The sequence below is a fragment of the Oncorhynchus keta genome, chromosome 2 (assembly GCF_023373465.1).
Source record: "Oncorhynchus keta strain PuntledgeMale-10-30-2019 chromosome 2, Oket_V2, whole genome shotgun sequence".
In the NCBI taxonomy this organism is placed as follows: domain Eukaryota; kingdom Metazoa; phylum Chordata; class Actinopteri; order Salmoniformes; family Salmonidae; genus Oncorhynchus; species Oncorhynchus keta.
Window position 1 is genome coordinate 41,056,618 of NC_068422.1, and position 20,387 is coordinate 41,077,004.

The 20,387-nt window shown below is 43.5% G+C and overlaps 2 protein-coding genes across 2 annotated transcripts; both read left to right on the forward strand.

Annotated features, from left to right (window-relative positions):
* Positions 1-415: 415 nt before the first annotated feature.
* LOC118400307 (elongation factor 1-alpha, somatic form-like) lies at positions 416-5,401 on the forward strand. The gene is made up of 8 exons (XM_035797011.2): positions 416-686; positions 1,985-2,151; positions 2,402-2,581; positions 2,785-3,081; positions 3,286-3,436; positions 3,522-3,778; positions 4,214-4,448; positions 4,600-5,401. Exons 2-8 carry the CDS (start codon positions 2,008-2,010, stop codon positions 4,722-4,724), a joined length of 1,389 nt encoding a protein of 462 aa, XP_035652904.1. The 5' UTR covers positions 416-686; positions 1,985-2,007; the 3' UTR covers positions 4,725-5,401.
* Positions 5,402-8,393: 2,992 nt separating this feature from the next.
* LOC118361302 (cyclic GMP-AMP synthase-like) lies at positions 8,394-19,661 on the forward strand. Its single transcript, XM_052470334.1, has 7 exons — positions 8,394-9,555; positions 9,651-9,867; positions 9,973-10,236; positions 10,596-10,695; positions 10,871-11,203; positions 11,832-12,002; positions 19,616-19,661. Exons 1-7 carry the CDS (start codon positions 9,091-9,093, stop codon positions 19,659-19,661), a joined length of 1,596 nt encoding a protein of 531 aa, XP_052326294.1. The 5' UTR covers positions 8,394-9,090.
* Positions 19,662-20,387: the final 726 nt, after the last annotated feature.

Below are 20,387 nucleotides of genomic sequence, written 5' to 3' on the forward strand. Positions count from 1 at the left end.
TACATGTTTGCAAATATTTTATGCAACTACAAAACGGATTATACAGGTGCAACTCATATTTCACATGTGCAAGTCATACTTTACAATGCCTACACAATACATTGTCTTTAATTTACTTCCATAGCAGGACCTCATGTTTAGGAGTCCATGCTTATGTTATAGGGTCGGTCTTATTTATAGGACCTTATTTAGTTTATACACAATTATTATTTCTCTCCGAAAATACTTATACGGATTACCGCCCTTACCGCTAACACTTTCATTGACGAATTCAAATTAAATTGATCAATACAAATTAGGAAAAAGTCAGGTGTTGTATTCGATAAAAGTTTTATTAAAAGTCTGAATTTCAGCACCACGCGGAAGGACTGCGGTCGTATAGAAAGGGTAGGCGTTTTCATAATTACAATTTTTACAAGTATGGACTGATGGCGTCTCAATATTGTCGCTAGCAAAACGCGGGACCAGTTATCGTAACTAAACTATGCCTCAATGTAAGAAAACGGAGTTGAGTGTGCCTTATCTACTCGTTCCCTTGCTCTGATGCTCTGTCTAGGACGGTCTAGGAGGGGGTATGAGAATTGAGCGCAATTGCATAACCCCCTACTGTCTGGGATATAAGCGGATCAGCATCTCGTCACACACGGTCTTTCATTCAGCACCGAACTTGACTGTCGTTTGAGCAGGTAGGCAACAGTTTCCGATAATATTTCACCCTTTGATAAATTGTTCTGAAATGCAATGCTGTAAATGGCGAATGATTGAATTATCTTTCTCTATTTTCAATGTGTCCTTATAATATTGTTGTCCGCAATGTTTGTGTGCGTGTGAATATTGCATTGACGCTGGAAGCCGACAGTCGGCCGCTAATGCGCATAGATAGTCTATTCCAGTAAACAGAGGGATGAGAGAACATGGCGGCAGAGGCAGAAGGAGAGCTCGAAAAGCCTGCGAAATCCCCTAGACTCCCTTAGAATTATCTGGTCGCGCTGCTAATTGTAGCACCCGCCCCCGTTTTCTAGTCACCTATTTTTAAATACATGGACAGCAAAGGAAAATGAACAGTGGAGAAAAATGAACTATTGCAAAGAAAAATAAACTATTGCAAAGCTACCAGAATTTTATAGGAAAAATAACTCAGTTCTGATTATATCTGGTATCGGCTCCCAGTGCACATAGATAATATTGTAGAACTGGCTACTGTAACAATTTCCATACATTACTCAGCTAATGAAATGTTATGTCATAAATAAATAACAACCTAGGGTGTTGATTAATGTGGCAATTGCAAAATTAGGTGAATTTGTGATGATCTTGTGTTTATCTGTCATTGTCATGTTGTAAGTCAATGAAAAGGAATCCACACTACTGTCCTAGAAAAGCCAGAAACTGTTGACATGTTATTCCCCTTCATTTAACCTGTGCATGCATCCACTGCAGTAGTTTGGCTTCAGAAATGGATGCTGCACTACCAATGGCAAGGATCATGACAAAATGGAGGACTATCTGTGAGGCTATAGTTAGCTAAATTGATACGGAATACGGAGGATATTCAGTGACATAAGATCTGATCGTCTCAATGTCTCATTACTGAGCTGAGCTGTGGTGGCAGAAGAAAGGAGGGATAACTAGCTGGCCTGCTAAGTGGAAGAAGAGAGGTGTATGGAGGGATGTGAGGACAGGGAAGAAACTGTCAGTGTGTCTTGAGCTTGACACAATTCTGTGCCCACTGATGTGATGCCCAATTTGCTGACATTAAGTGATTGCTTATTTGTCTCGTGGTGACAAATATGTGAAATTGTGTGTGTGTGTAAACTGTGCTTGCCCTTAGAAGTTATACTGAGGCAGTAGCTGCTGGGGCTGTTACGCAATGGCAAGTCAGTTGTAGTGTCCTTGTGCTATAATTCAATATATATTCCCTGCTGTGTTTTTGCCAAGGAAATCCCTTAAGATCCGTTGACCGTGCTGTGTTTTCCGTTTGCAGACTCTCTCACTGTCACTTTAACCATGGGCAAGGAAAAGCTTCACATCAACATTGTGGTGATCGGCCACGTGGACTCTGGAAAGTCCACCACCACTGGCCACCTGATCTACAAGTGCGGTGGCATTGACAAGAGGACCATCGAGAAGTTTGAGAAGGAGGCTGCTGAGGTGAGTAGGAGTTCGTACTGTACTCTGCAATCAACTCTTGATAGTCCTTTCTTCTGTTAGCCAACGTGTTATGAAAAGGGTTTGTAGACTGCTGTTATATTGTATTATCCAATCATCTTTATAGGCTACTTAAAGATAGACAAGAAAACACTATGTGTCAAAAATGCGACAATCCTTCATCTTGGGAGTAAAATTCACCACCATGTTACTCCTCAGTAACATGTTTACAACCAGTGTGTGGTTTTCTCAGATGGGGAAGGGCTCCTTTAAGTATGCCTGGGTGCTGGACAAGCTGAAGGCAGAGAGGGAGCGTGGCATTACCATTGACATCTCACTGTGGAAGTTTGAGACCAGCAGGTACTACGTCACCATTATCGATGCTCCCGGACACAGGGACTTCATCAAGAACATGATTACTGGAACCTCCCAGGTCTGAACCACAATGACAGTCTTTCCTTACACACAGACACCTGCCAGGTCTTCACTTGCAGGACCTGGAAGTCTATTATTAAACTTGCAGCTTTGGTTTTCAAGGTTAGCTTATAGCTGTACTATAACCCCAGACAAATTCGTAGCATATTACTTTTTTGAAAGCTTATTATATGCATTATTCCCATGTTCTGGTGTTTACAGGCGGACTGTGCAGTGCTAATCGTGGCGGCTGGCGTGGGGGAATTCGAGGCGGGCATCTCAAAGAACGGGCAGACCCGCGAGCACGCCCTCCTAGCCTACACCCTGGGGGTCAAGCAGCTGATCGTGGGAATCAATAAGATGGACTCCACTGAGCCCAACTACAGCCAGAAGCGCTATGAGGAGATTGTGAAGGAAGTCAGCACCTACATCAAGAAGATTGGCTACAGCCCGGATATGGTAGCCTTTGTTCCTATCTCTGGCTGGAACGGAGACAACATGCTAGAGGCCAGTCCTAATGTACGTAAGCACAAAACTAAAGCGCATTTCTTGTTATTTCTGGTCATTATTCTAGGATAGCGTTGCAGCCACAGTGAGCCATCTATGACTATATGTAATATAATCTGCTCTCCACTTTAATTTGAAGTACTTCAATGTGTAGCACAGCACACTTCATAACTTTGCTTTGAACATACTGCTAACTCCTGTCTCCTGCATGCTCAGATGACCTGGTTTAAGGGATGGAAGATCACCCGGAAGGATGGCAGTTCGTCCGGGACCACCCTGCTGGAAGCTCTGGATGCCATCCAGCCCCCGTCCCGCCCCACCGACAAGCCCCTCCGCCTGCCCCTTCAGGATGTCTACAAGATTGGAGGTGAGCATCACACCCACCCTAGAGGCCGTACATCCATAATGATGATACATTTATCACGCTCACTTTCTTATCCTCTCTCACTCAGGAATTGGCACAGTGCCCGTGGGGCGTGTGGAGACGGGTATGATCAAGCCAGGCATGGTGGTGACCTTTGCCCCTGTTAACGTGACAACCGAAGTGAAGTCTGTGGAGATGCACCACGAGGCTCTGACTGAAGCAATGCCCGGAGACAACGTGGGCTTCAACGTCAAGAACGTGTCTGTCAAAGATATTCGCCGTGGCAACGTGGCCGGAGACAGCAAGAACGACCCCCCAATGGAGGCAGCCGTCTTCACTGCTCAGGTGGGCAGGATCACACACACACACACACACACACACACACACACACACACACACACACACACACACACACACACACACACACACACACACACACACAAACTACTGTAGAGGTGTAAAAACCATAGAACCAAAAGTCATACAACTACAAATAATTATTATGTTTAGCTATGACACACAGTAATGATCACATGGATAAAACTATTTGTGGCGATGATGCAGCTTAGTAGTTACTATTAATATCCCATATTTTTCTTTCCACTGTTTTATACTGCTCTTTTCTCACAAATATATAATTGTGGCACAGTGTGATGGGCTGTGGGGAACTATTTTTGTCAGAAAAGGGGCCAACATTGAATGTCATGGTTACCACATCAGTGCTGATACAGGTGTTGACAGAACAACCATGTTAACTGTGTCTGATGTTCCCCTCTTTAGGTGATCATCCTGAACCACCCAGGTCAGATCAGTGCTGGGTATGCCCCGGTGCTGGACTGCCACACCGCCCACATCGCTTGCAAGTTTGCTGAGCTCAAGGAGAAGATAGACCGTCGCTCAGGCAAGAAACTGGAGGACAACCCCAAGGCCCTGAAGTCTGGGGATGCCGCCATCGTGGATATGGTCCCGGGGAAACCCATGTGTGTGGAGAGCTTCTCTGAGTACCCTCCACTGGGTGAGTATTGTTGGGTAGTAGCTCTCTTAGGCCTGGTTGGAATTCTTTGAAAATCATTCCACTCTCCCTTGAAGTTACCATTGATCTGACATCCTCTCTCTCTCTCTCTCTCTCTCTCACTCTCTCTCGCTCTCTCTCTCTCTCTCTGCAGGTCGTTTTGCAGTGCGTGACATGCGCCAGACAGTGGCAGTCGGGGTGATCAAGGGTGTGGAGAAGAAAGCTCCCTCCACTGGCAAAGTCACCAAGTCTGCCCAGAAGGCCCAGAAGACCAAATGAATGTTGTGCTGTGCTGCCGACTCCAGAGTCACCCATGGCAGGACAGTGGTCACCCAACCCCACCCCCCTATTGGCTGCTTCAACTCCATAGTCAAGGACTGGTTAATAATCACAATGCATCGCAAAAGTATCAGAAGGAAAGAAAAAAAAAGCCTAGTCCTTAAGACAGTGTTTGTTCTTACTCCCATTTCAAAGTGGCTATATTCATATGTATTTACGTTGTAATAGCACATTGCTAGTTTTAAACGTGTACTGTTAAATAAGTGAATGACCATGTTCCCTGTGTGTGAGATATTTTAACCATAGAGGGGCGCGGTTATAACTCACTCTTCACGCAGTCTGTTGTCTTGCTTTTAGTGTTTGTTTGTAAACTACCTGGTGCTTTATAGCAGCCTATGGTAATACAACTTAAAACTCTTATAAGTAGAACATTTGAGAAAAGTGAAGTGTATGTTGTATTATAGCTTTAAAGGAAATAAAAAAGCTAAACATTTTACATTTGTCTCACTCTAGGCATACTGAGCAGACCAATTGTTGACTCTCCAAGCACTTTTAATTGGCGTTTTGTTAACTTTGCACTGGAAAACGTTTTAATTGGCAGAAGCTGTTGCATCTTACTCTGTTCAAGATGGCAGAAGCCCTGTTCGTGACATTAAAGATGTTTCAACCAACCAGAATGTTCACGTACACAGTTTTTGCAGATGCAATCGCAGGTGCACAAAATGCTTGTTTCTCGCTCCGACAATGCAGCAATATCTAGCAATACATTAACAATACACACAGGTTGAGCAATATCAGAATGTGCAATGTCAGGACCAGAATGTAAATGTATACAGAATGTAGTTGAATGGTGTGTATAGACAGAATGGACAGTAGGGGAGTGAAGTAATTTGAGCCGAAGGGTTACTTGAGCCACCACCTTTTTCTAGGAAACCATACACAAAATTAATCTTAACCAAATATTAAGGAAGATGTCATCTTCAAATCAAATCTGATTTGTCACATGCGCTGAATACTTACAGTGAAATGCTTACTTACAAGCCCTTAACCAACAATTCTTTAAGAAAAAAGTGTTAAGTAAAAATAGATGTAAAATAGAAAATAACGTTTTTTTATTTGTATTAAACAGAAGCAGTAAGATGACTATAGCAAGGCTATATACATGGTGTCTGAAGGAAGAAACCACATGGAAAAAGTGGTAAGCAAGTTAGGTCCAATTTTTTTTCTCCCATTCCTCCTTGCAAAACAGCTTGAGCTCAGTGAGGTTGGGATGGAGAGCATTTGTGAACAGCAGTTTTCATTTCTTTCCACAGATTCTCGATTGGATTCAAGTCTGGACTTTGACTTGGCCATTCTAACACCTGGATATGTTTATTTTTGAACCATTCCATTGTAGATTTTGCTTTATGTTTTGGATCATTGTCTTGTTGGAAGACAAATCTCCGGCCCAGTCTCAGGTCTTTTGCAGACTCCATCAGGTTTTCTTCCAGAATGGTCCTGTATTTGGCTCCATCCATCTTCCCATCAATTTTAACCATCTTCCCTGTCCCTGCTGAAGAAAAGCAGGCCCAAACCATGATGCTGCCACCACCATGTTTGACAGTGGGGATGGTGTGTTCAGGGTGATGAGCTGTGTTGCTTTTATGCCAAACATACCGTTTTGCATTGTTGCCAAAAAGTTCAATTTTGGTTTCATCTGACCAGAGCACCTTCTTCCACATGTTTGGTGTGTCTCCCAGGTGGCTTGTGGTAAACTTTAAACAACACTTTTTATGGATATCTTTAAGAAATGGCTTTCTTCTTGCCACTCTTCCATAAAGGCCAGATTTGTGCAATATATGACTGATTGTTGTCCTATGGACAGAGTCTCCCACCTCAGCTGTAGATCTCTGCAGTTCATCCAGAGTGATCATGGGCCTCTTGGCTGCATCTCTGATCAGTCTTCTCCTTGTATGAGCTGAAAGTTTAGAGGGATGGCCAGGTCTTGGTAGATTTGCAGTGGTCTGAGAGATAAAGATAAAATAAATAAAAAAAGTTTTGTATGATCACATAAGACAGAACATTATTTAAGGCAAAAACATGGTGGATGGATAGGCATATAATGTGAACTTCTAGCAACCCGAAGGTTGCGTGTTTGAATATCATTTTAGCTGATTAGCAACTTTTCAACTAATTGCTACTTTTTAGCTACTTTGCAACTACCATGAATGTTCACTAACCCTTACTAATACTCAAGTTAGTAACCTTAACTCTTGTAGCTAACTCTAACCTTAACCGTCTAACCTAACTCCTAACCTTACCCAGCTAGCACAGTGGAGCTGGGCCGATTCCGGCTGAGAGTCGGGGCACTCGGCTGAGAGTCAGACTTGGCCGACGTCATGTGGCCGAGTCTGGGCCGCCATCGGCAGTATTAATTATGGCTAGGATGCTCGGGCCGCTTCCGGTGTGAGTTATCTGGCCCAAATGTATATATTACTTGGTGCTCAGGCCAATTCCGGTGTGAGTTATCTGGCCCAAATCTCTTACTTTTGGGGCTTGGCAGATTCCGGTGAGAGTTATCTGGCCCAAATGCATATATTACTTGGTGCTCGGGCCAATTCCGGTTATCCTGTCCCAATCAATTACTTGGGGCTCAGACCGATTGGCGCTACTCTCTGGCTGATGATTACACGGGCTGCTATATATAATTAACATTTCATTAATTATTATTTTTTTCATATTTTCCTCATTGCTTCTGTGATCAAAAAAGAAATTTATCATTTAAATAAAAAAGATTAAGTAGTATTTTAGTATTTTGGTACTTTGTGCAAGCCAATTGATAAGCATTAAAAACTTTGTGGGAGGAACTTCCTGAGTGGCGCAGTGGTCTAAGACACTGCATCGCTAACCGCCAACTCCTAGCCTAGCTAATGTTAGCCATCTAGCTAACATTAGCATTAGCAATCTAGCCACCTAGCTAACGTTAGCCACAACATATTCAAATTCATAACATATCATTAGTTTTGCACATTCGTAACATATTTTACGTTTTGCAAATTCTTAACATATCATACAAATTCACAACATATCATACAAATTCATAACATATAATTTGAGAAATGGATGATGAACATACACAAATGAATGCATGCCATACAAAATGTAACATATCCCACTAAATAGAGTGTCTCAGATTTACGTACGGAATAACACAAAATGCTCTGAGACCAGGTTGATAGGGCAGCAGTCTCTATGGTCCAGGATAGAGATGACTGTTTAACAGTCTGATGACCTGAAGAGCCCCTCTGGGGTTCATGGATATCTCAAGAGACATCCTTATACTTGTTTAACTGGGTTAGGGTAGTCATTTGCGACGGTTTAGTTTAGAGAAAATAGTAAACGTTACATATTTATCACTATCATACTGAATGTTAATTTCATTAAGTTACTCGATGGAAGATAGGGATTTGGAGCAACAAGCATTTCTCACGTCATTTACCTGACAATAGCACATTTCAGGGCAATCATACATGACACAAGTGAGCGGTGGGCGTGCATGTGCTTTTGTTTACTCTGTCTCAATAGCTTTCGACACAAGAGGGCGACGAACGGATTCTGTATATGGAAAGGGGAGTGTTGTTGGATCCTGTATTTTACATTATAGCCATTACCATATATATGATAGAATATTATCTGCTGTTGGCTTGTGTGGATGTATGTATGTGTTATGCAACATAGCTGACTTGAAACATTGTTAAAAGTATCAGGGCCATGGGACTTTCTCATGATGGAAAAATACAGAGAAGCATGAAGACAGGAACTGTTCAAATTAGTTGGGAGGGGGGCACATTCAGAATGGGGTGTTGCGAGAACAAGCGGTCTTTTGTTAGATAACAGGAGCCAGGTACGAGATAACAGTATGGAGCATGAGAGTCTGGATGTTCTTCACAAGCAACATTTACATCTATCAACAGAAGCGCCAAGATGCGGGGACCCGCCTGAGCGCCTGCAATAGGCTGAGCAAGTTCAAACCACGCCCAGTCTACTGTGATAGGCCAACAGACGGGTTGGAACTGTCTATCACAGTATAAAGAATACTGTTTTACATAAGTCTTGTCAGTTCCCTGTTCTGCCCTGCGTGGTATTACAGTGAGCCCGTATATACGAAAGTTGCATTTGCCATTTATTACTTAGCTAATAAAAAATACATAGTATAAAATCGGCGACTCATTGTTATATTTATCCTGATACCAGATTCGAATTTACGCAACTCTAACAGTGTTCACATTCACTTTTCATCACACGGAAACAGTGAAGAGAGTATCATTTAGCTAGCATAGAATACAGTTGAACTCGTCGGTGTCACATCACGATCATACTTACTACAATGAGCGGCAGAGGGAAACCACGAAGCGTGCGCGCAAAGAGTCCGGAACCAGCGCATGTCAAGAATCCGGTTCGGGCCAAGAGTGCCCGGCAACCTCCAAAGGAACCAGTGAAAGACACTAAGAAGGAAACGCAACAGGTCATTGATGAATACAACCCCAAGAAAACCAAGGAACATAAGCAGCCTAATCGCACCACTGGGGAAAAGGCACCTGTGCCACAGAAGTGCGTAGAATTTAAAACCGGATCAAGGATGGTCAAAAAAGGTTACAGCGTTGACTCAAATCCGAATAAGATCCTGTTTACAACCATTGAACAATTGAAGATTAAGAAGAAACAGAAATCGGAATCAGCAAGTATTGTCAATGACACGGTAAAGCATATAATGGACCACATGAAAAAGTGTACAGAATGCTTCAAAGATGTAAATGATCTGCGCACTGGGAGTTATTACGAGAATTTAAAGGTGGGTCATGAATTAAATTCAATCATACATCACCAGTGTGACCCAATAGTCTTTCATGCTTCACAAATGTTTAACGATTTTTTTTATCAATATAGATTTCTAATCCCGACGAATTTGACGTGATGTTAACTGTGCCTGTCAAGCGGGTGGACATTCGGCCGTTTGGGGATGTTGGGGCGTTTTACAGCGTGGCGTTCAAACGAGGAAAACACTCGTTGGATCGCTTTCTATGTGAAGACAACACAATATCTGCCAGTGGAATGCTTACGGAGTTCAGAAACGAGGTTAAAACGTGTGTGAAGATACTCGAAGGTGTGTACGTCTGTAGCGCGCGTTTCCCAAATGCCTGTAATGTAGCGTATGTATGCAAAACATTTGTTCATTAAAAATGTTTATTTTTTCCATACTTCTATCAAGACGTGGAGTTGGAGAAGAAAAAGAAGGGTTGCCCGGCGGTGACTTTACTGATAAACGGGACGGGAACGGTCCCTATCTCACTGGACATTGTTCTGGGTCTTGAGGTCCGCTCGAGCTGGCCCACTTTCACCCAAGGAGGAATAGACAAAATAGACATCTGGCTCGGGACCAAAGTGAAGAAAGAACAAAAGCTTAAGGGGTACTACCTCGTTCCGAAGTACGAGGGAAAGGGCACGGTGGAACGGGAAGGTGTCTGCGCCAAAGGTAACCTTTTTGTAAACATTAAGTCAACACTATTAAAGCTTACACATCTTGAATAAAACTATCACTTTCATTTGTGATTTCTTCATGAATGGGAGTTGCAAAGGCCGATCAGGAAGCCTGCAGACACCCCCCCCCCCCCAAACTAAAATCTGAATAAAAAAAAGTTTTGAAATTGTTGGAAGGAAAAAAATCTCACAAAATTAGGACCTTTATACTAGTCCTGTATTAGAGGTCACATATAGGTGTCAAAAATAAATTCAGTACTGCTTCACCCCTTTCCATAGAAAGGGGAAGTGGCATGGAGCTATGTCCTTTTTCTGAGTTTCCTAAACGGGTTTTTCTTGTCCTGTTACCTACAGACACGTGGCGCATCTCATTCTCGCATGTGGAGAAGAGTATCCTAACAAATCATGGCTCTCAGAAGACCTGCTGCGAGGCCAGCGGGACTCGCTGCTGCAGGTAAGCCTACTATAGAATGAATACTACAAACATGAAAACTGTAGTCATAACGATCAAGTGGATTTTTCCTAGTCGTATGAATTTCCACATTTTATGAACTCGTCATTAAAGCCATTTCCTTTGATAAATTGTGTATTATCATGTGTTCCTTAGACTTGCCATTTTCTTGCTTCAGGAAGTTCTGTCTGAAGCTTCTGAAGCACCTGTTGGACTTGCTGAAGGCAGAGAACCCTCGTCTGTCAAAGTTCTGTTCCTACCACGCCAAGACCACCCTGCTCCACGCCTGCTGCTCCAGGACCCAGGACAGCGACTGGGAGGCGGCCCAGCTGGGACTCTGCTTCCAGCAGCTGCTGGAGGACTTTGAGGGCCACCTGAAAGATGGCATGCTCCCCAACTTCTTTATCCCCAAACACAATCTACTGGGCTCCGGCCATGACCGCAAGAGCTGTCAGTTCCTGGCCCGGCGCATCGAGGAGGAACGCAACAATGGTTTCCCCATTTTCCGCAAGTGAGTTGGGACCTCGATCACCTCCCTTTAATGACTCACCCAGAGGCCCAATAGGCATAAGTGGAGTACAGTGGTGGTCCCATAATGTTGTCTATTCTTAAAGCAAAGGCATAGGCAGGAGGAATTGAAGAGCAGGGGAGTCGGAAGTGCGCTATAGGGCAGCCCCCCGAAAGTGCCATGCGAGTGTGGGCATTGAGCCAGGGCGTATGGTGCCTGCTCAGCGGGTCTGGTCGCCAGTACGCAGTTTTGGTCCAGATTATCCTGCGCCAGCTCTGCGTGCTGTGTCTCCGGGGCGCTGGGAGGGTGCAGTGCGTCCTCTGCCTGCGCTCCGCTCGTGCCGGGCAACTGTGGGAGTGGAGCCTAAGGGAGAGGTGCATGTAGTAAGCACTAGATCTCCCGTGCTTACCCACAGCCCGGTTCAACCTGTGCCTGCACTCTGGAGGGTCCGGGCTAGAGTAGTTGTCCAGCCTGGGGAAGTGGTGCCAGGTTGCGCACCAGAGCTCCAGTGCTCCCCACAGCCCGGTCTTTCAGGCTCCTCCTAACACCAAGCCTCCTGAAGGTCTCCCCAGCCTGGTGGTGCCTGTGGCAGCCCCACGCACCAGGCTGTCTCTCTGTCTCCTCCCTGCAGGTGCTCCGGCCTGTCCGGCGCCGCTGCCGGAGCGTCCCGCCTGTCCAGCGCCGCTGCCGGAGCGTCCCGCCTGTCCGGCGCCGCTGCGGAGCCTCCCGCCTGTCCGGCGCCGCTGCCGGAGCCTCCCGCCTCCGGCGCCTGTCCCGCCGGCGCCGCTGCCAGAGCCCCTCAGCCCAGAGGCGCCAGAGCCCCTCAGCCCAGAGGCGCCAGAGCCCCTCAGCCCAGAGGCGCCAGAGCCCCTCAGCCCAGAGGCGCCAGAGCCCCTGCCCCTCTGTCCAGAGCTTCTGCCCCTCTGTCCAGTGGGGTCATTGAGAGGGGTTGCCATGGTGAGAAAGCCACTGAGGCGGACAATAAGGCGGACTAAGACAATGGTGAAGTGGGGTCCACGTCCCGCGCCAGAACCGCCACCGCGGACAGACGCCCACCCAGACCCTCCCCTATAGGTCAAGGTTTTGCGGCCGGAGTCCGCACCTTTGGGGGGGGGGGGTACTGTCACGTTCTGACCTTTATTTCCTGTGTTTTGTATTTAGTTAGTATGGTCAGGGTGTGAGTTGGGTGGGCAGTCTATGATTGTTTTTCTAGGTTTTGGGAATTTCTATGTTTCGGCCTAGTATGGTTCTCAATCAGAGGCAGGTGTCATTAGTTGTCTCTGATTGAGAATCATACTTAGGTAGCCTGAGTTTCACTGTGTATTTGTGGGTGATTGTTCCTGTCTCTGTCTTTGCACCAGATAGGACTGTTTTGAGTTTTCACATTTCTTGTTTTTTTTGTAGTCAGTTGTTCATGTGTACCTTAACGTATTAAAAAGAACCATGGACAATTACCACGCCGCGTATTGGTCCTCTGATCCGTTTCGCCTCTCCTCTTCGGAAGAAGAGGAGGAAATTCATTACAAGGTGTCTTCTTTTTTAAGCCCATAACCATGTTTGAGGTGTATACTTTTGTTTAAGACTACCAATAATCACCCTGTGTGACCCTACATTTTGCCCACTGCAGTAAAAGGTTAAACAAACTCAGTACAACACTATTAATTGTTCAATAAATAAATAAACATACAAATGTGCAACACAAAAAAAGGCTGAACACTGGAGGTTCCAGCATGGAAGTTGCAAGTTGCTTCTTCTTCTGAGGAAAGAAATTACAGATTCGAAAGACAATTGGCAATGGGATATTGGATTCTAAACCACAAAATATTAGTAGTTTTAGCACTAGGAGCTAACATGAGCTTTCAGTGAGGATTTTCCATAACTTTTTAAAAATCCCTTAAAAATAATTCCATACTAAATTCTACCTACTCAGGATGTCAACACCATCTATTCCTTGCAGAGTATTTGTCCACCTGTGTGTCTGTCTTGGCCAAACCAGGAGGAAGAATCAGAATTTCCCTGGTGTATGTTTTGCTGTTTTGAGTTGTTAGAAACTGACTGTGTGACAGTATGTCCAGGTGCATGCTGGGAAACTCCAGCTATAATTTTTGTGACCACGGTCATTGATTCGAACTGTCTAACAGGGAGAGAGATTGTGTGTGTGTGTGTGATGTGAACACGTTCAAATCAAATCAAATCAAATGTTATTTGTCACAAACACATGGTAAGCAGATGTTAATGCGAGTGTAGCGAAATGCTTGTGCTTCTAGTTCCGACAATGCAGTGATAACCAACAAGTAATCTAACTATCAATTCCAAAACTACTGTCTTATACACAGTGTAAGGGGATAAAGAATATGTACATAAGGATATATGAATGAGTGATGGTACAGAGCAGCATACAGTAGATGGTATCGAGTACAGTATATACATATGAGATGAGTATGTAGTGGGTTTTGCACGCCCAATTTTTGCACGCCCAATTTTTCAGTTTTTGATTTGTTAAAACGTTTGAAATATCCAATAAATGTCGTTCCACTTCATGATTGTGTCCCACTTGTTGTTGATTCTTCGCAAAAAAATACAGTTTTATATCTTTATGTTTGAAGCCTGAAATGTGGCAAAAGGTCGCAAAGTTCAAGGGGGCCGAATACTTTCGCAAGGCACTGTACTCATGGTATGACAAACACTGCTGTAGATCGGCCACCTTCCATACAATATTCTTAAAATGTTTTATTAATGGATTTAAGGGTGCTCTGTGGGATGTTCAAAGTTTCGGGATATGTTTTTATAACCCAACCCTGATCTGAACTTCTCCACAACTTTGTCCCTGACCTGTTTGGAGAGCTCCTTGGTCTTCATGGTGCTGCGTGCTTGGTGGTGCCCCTTGCTTAGTGGTGTTGCAGACTCTGGGGCCTTTCAGAACAGGTGTATATATACTGAGATCATGTGACACAAATAAAGTCGACCTGCGTGCAATCTAACTAATTATGTGACTTCTGAATGTAATTGATTGCACCAGATCTTATGTTGGGGCTTCGTAGCATATTCAAGCACCACTTTTCTGTTTTTTAGAAAAGAAAATTAAAAAAGTATTCTTTTCATTTCACTTCACCTATTTGGACTATTTTGTGTATGTACATTACATTAAATTCAAATAAAAATCCATTTAAATTACAGGTTGTAATGCAACAAAATAGGGAAAATGCCAAGGGGGATTGTAATGGGTGGGTGTTGGAAGGCAGGGAAGTCAGGCGCAGGAGAACGGACTTGGTAAAAACGGAGCTGTTTAATAAATGCTGATAAAACTCCCAAAAAACGAAATGTACAAAATAACAAAAGTGGGTACAAAACCCATCACGCACCAACACATACCATCAAGCAATCTCCAACAAAGACATGAGGAGAAACAGAGGGTTAAATACAAAACATGTACGGTAATTGATGGGATTGGAACCAGGTGTGAAGGAAGACGAGACAAAACCAATGGAAAATGAAAAATGGATCAGTGATGGCTAGAAGGCCGGTGACGTCGACCGCCGAACACCAGAGAGGGACCGACTTCGGTAGAAGTTGTGACAAGGATGAACACTTTTGCAAGGCACTGTAAGCTGTATCAAGTTAGTTACAACTGGGGATGGAATGATAACCTACAGAAAGTTAACTCTCCAAGAACAGGGCTGGATAGCCCTGGCCTACTGTTTCTGTAACAATAGCCTAGAGCTAAAACCACTATTGTTTGTCAGTGTCAGAGTAGCCTGTAATTTTGGTCATGAGTGTGGTCATAAACAATATTCTGCTTACATCTCCAGTCATACCCTTACCAAAATATCAGGCTTCTGGCAAACAGTTGTGGAAAACCTTGCTGCAAGCTCATATTTTCACATGCAAAGTAGTTGTGGCAAACTGTTGTGGCAAATTTGCGGCGACTTGTGAACTTCTGGCAAACAATTCTGGGAAACTTGTGAACATTCTACTGTTTTCTGAAAATTTGATCAGGTTTTTGGTTACTGTGTGTTAACATTGAAATGTATCTACATGAACTAAATCACAATTTTAAATGCACTTATTTCACAGAGAACTAAACTATGTGTACTATATATATGCATTGAACAAAAATATAAACACAACATGTAAAGTGTTGGGCCTATGTTTTATGAGCTGAAATAAAAGATACCAGACATTTTCCATATGCACAAAAAGCTTATTTCTCTCATTTTCCAAGATAATTCATCCACTTTACAGGTGTGTCAAACCAAGAAGATGATTAAACAGCATAATCATTACACAGGTCAATCAATCAAACTGATAACACAGCCCTTTTAACATCAGCAGATGTCACAAATTGCTTATACAGAAACCCATCCTAAAACCCCAAACAGCAAGCAATGCAGACGTAGAAGCACGGTGCCAAGGAAAAACTCCCTGGAAAAGCAGGACCCTAGGAAGAAACCTAGAAAGGAACCAGGCTCTGAGGGGTTGCTGTGCAGGGTGGAGATAAGAGTACATGGCCATTAAGAACAATATTCAATATGTTCAAATGTCCATAGATGACCAGCAGGATCAAAAAATAATCACAGTAGTTGTAGAGAGTGCAACAGGTCAGCACCTCAGGAGTAAAGGCTTTTCATAGCCAAGCATTCAGAGGTCGAGACACCAGTTGCGGTAGAGGGAGGGGGGAGTGAGAGGGAGAAGGAGAAAACAGCAGGTCCAGGACAAGGTCACACTTCCGGTGAACAGGTCAGGGTTCCATAGCCACAGGCAGAACAGTTGAAACTGGAGCAGCAGCACAACCAAGTAGACTGGGGACAGCCAGGAGTCATCAGGCCAGGTAGTCCCGAGGCATGATCCGAGGGCTCAGGTCCTCCGGGGAGAGAGAGAAAATTAGAGGTAGCATACTTAAATTCACACAGGACACCAGATAAGACTGGATAATTACACCAGATATAACAGACTGACCACAGCTTCCTGGCACATAGACTATTGCAGCATAGATACTGGAGGCTGAGACAGGGGTGGTTGGGGGACACTGTGGCACCATCCGACCAGGCAGGATATAACCCTACCCAAACCACAACTTACCACCAACTTACTACACTGACAAAAGGATGATTTATAGCCCATGAAGATCTCCTCCACCGCACGAGCCTGAGGGGGAGCAAGACCGGACAGGAAGATCAAGTCAGTGACTCAACCCACTCAAGTCGAGTATAATGCATAAAAGCCTGGCACCCTTCCTAGAGATGGCATGCAAGAGCACTAGTAAACCAGTGACTCAGCCCCCGTAATAGGGTCAGAGGCAAAGAATCCCAGTGGAGATAGGGGAGCCGGCCAGTGGTCCCAGTTGAGCATTATTTATTATCTGCTGTTGTTAAATAGGAAACAGCACGTTAGTTGTGCAGGGCTTGATGATGTTGATGGCTGTCGATGGTAAAATCTGTAGCATGAAAACAACTGTGTGAGCAGTGGGCTTATGTGACCAGCACGCTAGCTAACACACATATACAGCGAACATATACCAAAGCACATCTCAGAAAGACCCTTAATCCCTAACAGGTACCATATACCCACACATGTATAAATCAGCAATGTTCAGCAAACTTGTACACATTGTAAAATAGAAAATAGAAAACAGTATTCAGAACGTGACCTATCCCTTGCATCACATTTTCATACTGGGGAGACCCGACGTTCGCAATCTCCCACTATCTGCAAGCGGGGCCAATCCCAACACGCCTTATTGTCATTGGATTGAACCAACCAATAAGAATGCTTGAACATTAAATACACCTTTCTTTAGAGGCAAGTGGAAACATAACCAACCCTGTTACATTCTCCTCTGCTGAATTACACTTGCATACTATAAAGAAACAAAATGAGGTATGCAATAACATTGCAATACATATTAGAGGTCAACCGATTAAACGGAATGGCCGATTAATTAGGCCTGATTTCAAGTATTCATAACAATCGATAATCGTCATTTTAGACACCGATTGTGGATGATTTAAAAATTTAAAAAAAAAAAAAAAAAAAAATATGCCATTTAGCTGACACTTTTATCCAAAGCGACTTACAGTCATGTGTGCATACATTCTACGTATGGGTGGTCCCGGGAATTGAACCCACTACCCTGGCGTTACAAGCGCCATGCTCTACCAACTGAGCCACAGAAGGACCAATTATTTTAAAATGTTATATATTTTTTTAACCTTTATTTAACTAGGCAAGTCAGTTAAGAACACGTTCTTATTTTCAATGATGGCCTAGGAACAGTGGGTGAACTGCCTTGTTCAGGGGCAGAACGACAGATTTTTACCTTGTCAGCTCGATTCGATCTTGCAACCTTCCGGTTACTAGTCCAACGCTCTAACCACCTGTCTTACATTGCACTCCACAAGGAGCCTGCATGGCAGGCTAACTACCTGTTACGTGAGTGCAGCAAGAAGCCAAGGTAAGTTGCTAGCTAGCAATAAACTTATCTTATAAAAAACAATCATAACATAATTTCTAGTTAACTACACATGGTTGATGATATCACGAGTTTATCTAGCGTGTCTTGCATTGCATATAAATCGATGTGGTGCCTGTTAATTTCTCATCGAATCACAGCCTACTTCTCCAAAGGGGTGACGATTTAACATGCGCATTCGCGAAAAAAGCAATGTCGTTGCACCAATGTGTACTTAACCATAAACATCAATGCCTTTCTTTAAAATCAATACACAAGTATACATTTTTTAAACCTGCATATTTAGTTAATATTGCCTGCTAACATGACTTTCTTTTAACTAGGGAAAAGTGTTTCACTTCTCTTGCGTTCTGTGCAAGCAGTCAGGGTATGTATATGCAGCAGTTTGGGCCGCCTGGCACGTTGCGAACTGTGTGAAGACCATTTATTCCTAACAAAGAACGTAATTAATTTGCCAGAATTCTACATAATTATAAAATATAATAATAATATATGACATTTAGCAGACGCTTTTATCCAAAGCGACTTACAGTCATGTGTGCATACATTCATGGGTGGTCCCGGGGATCAAACCCACTACCCTGGCGTTACAAGCGCCATGCTCTACCAACTGAGCTACAGAAGGACATAACATTGAAGGTTGTACAATGTAACAGCAATATTTAGACTTAGGGATGCCACCCGTTAGATAAAATACGGAAAGGTTCTGTATTTCACTGAAAGAATAAACGTTTTGTTTTCGAAAGGATGGTTTCTGGATTTGACCATATTAATGATCTACGGCTCGTATTTATGTGTGTTATTATGTTATAATTAGATATTTGATAGAGCAGTCTGACTGAGCGGTGGTAGGCAGCAGCAGGCTCGTAAGCATTCATTCAAACAGCACTTTCGTGCTGGCAAACGCACCTCCTCACTGTGCTTCAAGCATTGAGCTGTTTATTACTTCAAGCCTATCAACTCCCGAGATTAGGCTGGTGTAACCGATGTGAAATGGCTAGCTATTTAGCGGGGTACGCGCTAATAGCTTTTCAATTGGTGACGTTACTCGCTCTTAGACCTGAAGTAGTTGTTCCCCTTGCTCTGCAATGGCCACGGCTTTTGTGGAGCGATGGGTAATGATGAGGGTGGCTGTTGTCGATGTGTTGTTCCTATTTTGTTCCTATTTTGTTACACTGGCAATACTAATACTAAAGTGCCTATAAGAACATCCAATAGTCAAAGGTATATGAAATACAAATGGTATAGAGATAAATAGTCCTATAATTCCTATAATAACTACAACCTAAAACTTCTTACCTGGGAATATTGAAGACTCATGTTAAAAGTAACCACCAGCTTTCATATGTTCTCATGTTCTGAGCAAGGAACTTAAAACTCTAGCTTTTTTACATGGCACATATTGCACTTTTACTTTCTTCTCCAACATTTTATTTTTGCATTATTTAAACCAAATTGACATGTTTCATTATTTATTTGAGGCTAAATTGATTTTATTGATGTATTATATTAAGTTCAAATAAGTGTTCATTCAGTATTGTTGTAATTGTCATTATTACAAATAAATAAATAAAAAAATTCAGATTAATCGGTATCAGGGTTTTTTGGTCCTCCAATAATCGGTATCGGCATTGACAAATCATAATCGGTCGACCTCTAATAGATATGTCACCAAATATTACAATGCAAAGACTATTCTCTAAAGAGAATTAGGTTCAAAAACCCTGTAGAAAAACATGCCTGTTACATGTTCAGTACACTCAGTGACAATAAGAACCTCAGACAGAAAAACCTTGGCTTACTTGACCACTGACCCATTACCTCCATGGGGTCTCTTGAAAGTAAAAAAAAATGGGCTACAGACCTTGAAATCTACAGGCCAACTTGTATTCCAATCCAAGGTATTCTAATGAAATCTGTATGAAAACCCCTCTGTGTCTGCATAGTCTCTACGAGTCTCACTGGGCGTTTCCTAACCCGACTAGCCCCTGACCTGACAGGCCTAACAGAGTTATCATTATGTTAAACCTGTTCAACTTAAAACCACCATTGTTTGGTCACTGTCCACAGTCGGTGGATAGTCAAGGTCAAAGGTTCTGTGACTGTTGCTGGAGCTTGTGCTACCAGCGGCATTTTCAGAATGCTTCCTCCTTCAGAGGTTCCGGGCATTTGTTCTCCAAAGGTTAGCTCTGACGTGCTTGTGCCACAAGTGGTACCCTCAGAAGTGTTGAGTTCTGAGGGTCCCTCACCAGTGGCCCATCTTCCAGCACATCTGGGGTCTCTTTTTCAGAGGGCTCCGACTGTGTTTCCTCTGAGGTCTGTTCTGATACCAACACACCAGTCTTCTCACCAATGTCCATTTCTGGTATATCGTTCATGGTAGAGTCCTCCATCTCCTCACTCTGATCCTCACAGTCTCCCGTATTAGGTGTCTCCAAGGCAGTGTCAGGGAGAGGCAAGAAGTTTACAGGCATTATCAGATTACGGTGGACTGTTTTCTCCTGGCTAGTCAACATGTTCTGTATCTTGAAGATGTGGATGTCACTATTCTTCTCCGTAACAATATAGAGGTTGTTCTCCCAACGATCAGCCAGCTTCCTCTTTCCATGTCACCCTTATTCACCAGCCGCACCCGATCACTGACCTCCACTGGAGCTCCTCTGATCTTCCTGTTGTAGAGGCCTGCATGCCTCTTCAGCTGTTTGGTTGCTGACACCT

Bases quoted from the DNA above. Each gene is read 5' to 3' on its own strand.
- LOC118400307 (XM_035797011.2), top strand. From the start codon at position 2,008: ATGGGCAAGGAAAAGCTTCACATCAACATTGTGGTGATCGGCCACGTG. The intron at 3,779-4,213 runs GTGGGCAGGATC...TCCCCTCTTTAG, and splicing joins CAGCCGTCTTCACTGCTCAG to GTGATCATCCTGAACCACCC. The intron at 4,449-4,599 runs GTGAGTATTGTT...CTCTCTCTGCAG, and splicing joins CTCTGAGTACCCTCCACTGG to GTCGTTTTGCAGTGCGTGAC.
- LOC118361302 (XM_052470334.1), top strand. From the start codon at position 9,091: ATGAGCGGCAGAGGGAAACCACGAAGCGTGCGCGCAAAGAGTCCGGAA. The intron at 9,556-9,650 runs GTGGGTCATGAA...TTATCAATATAG, and splicing joins GTTATTACGAGAATTTAAAG to ATTTCTAATCCCGACGAATT. The intron at 10,237-10,595 runs GTAACCTTTTTG...TGTTACCTACAG, and splicing joins GGAAGGTGTCTGCGCCAAAG to ACACGTGGCGCATCTCATTC.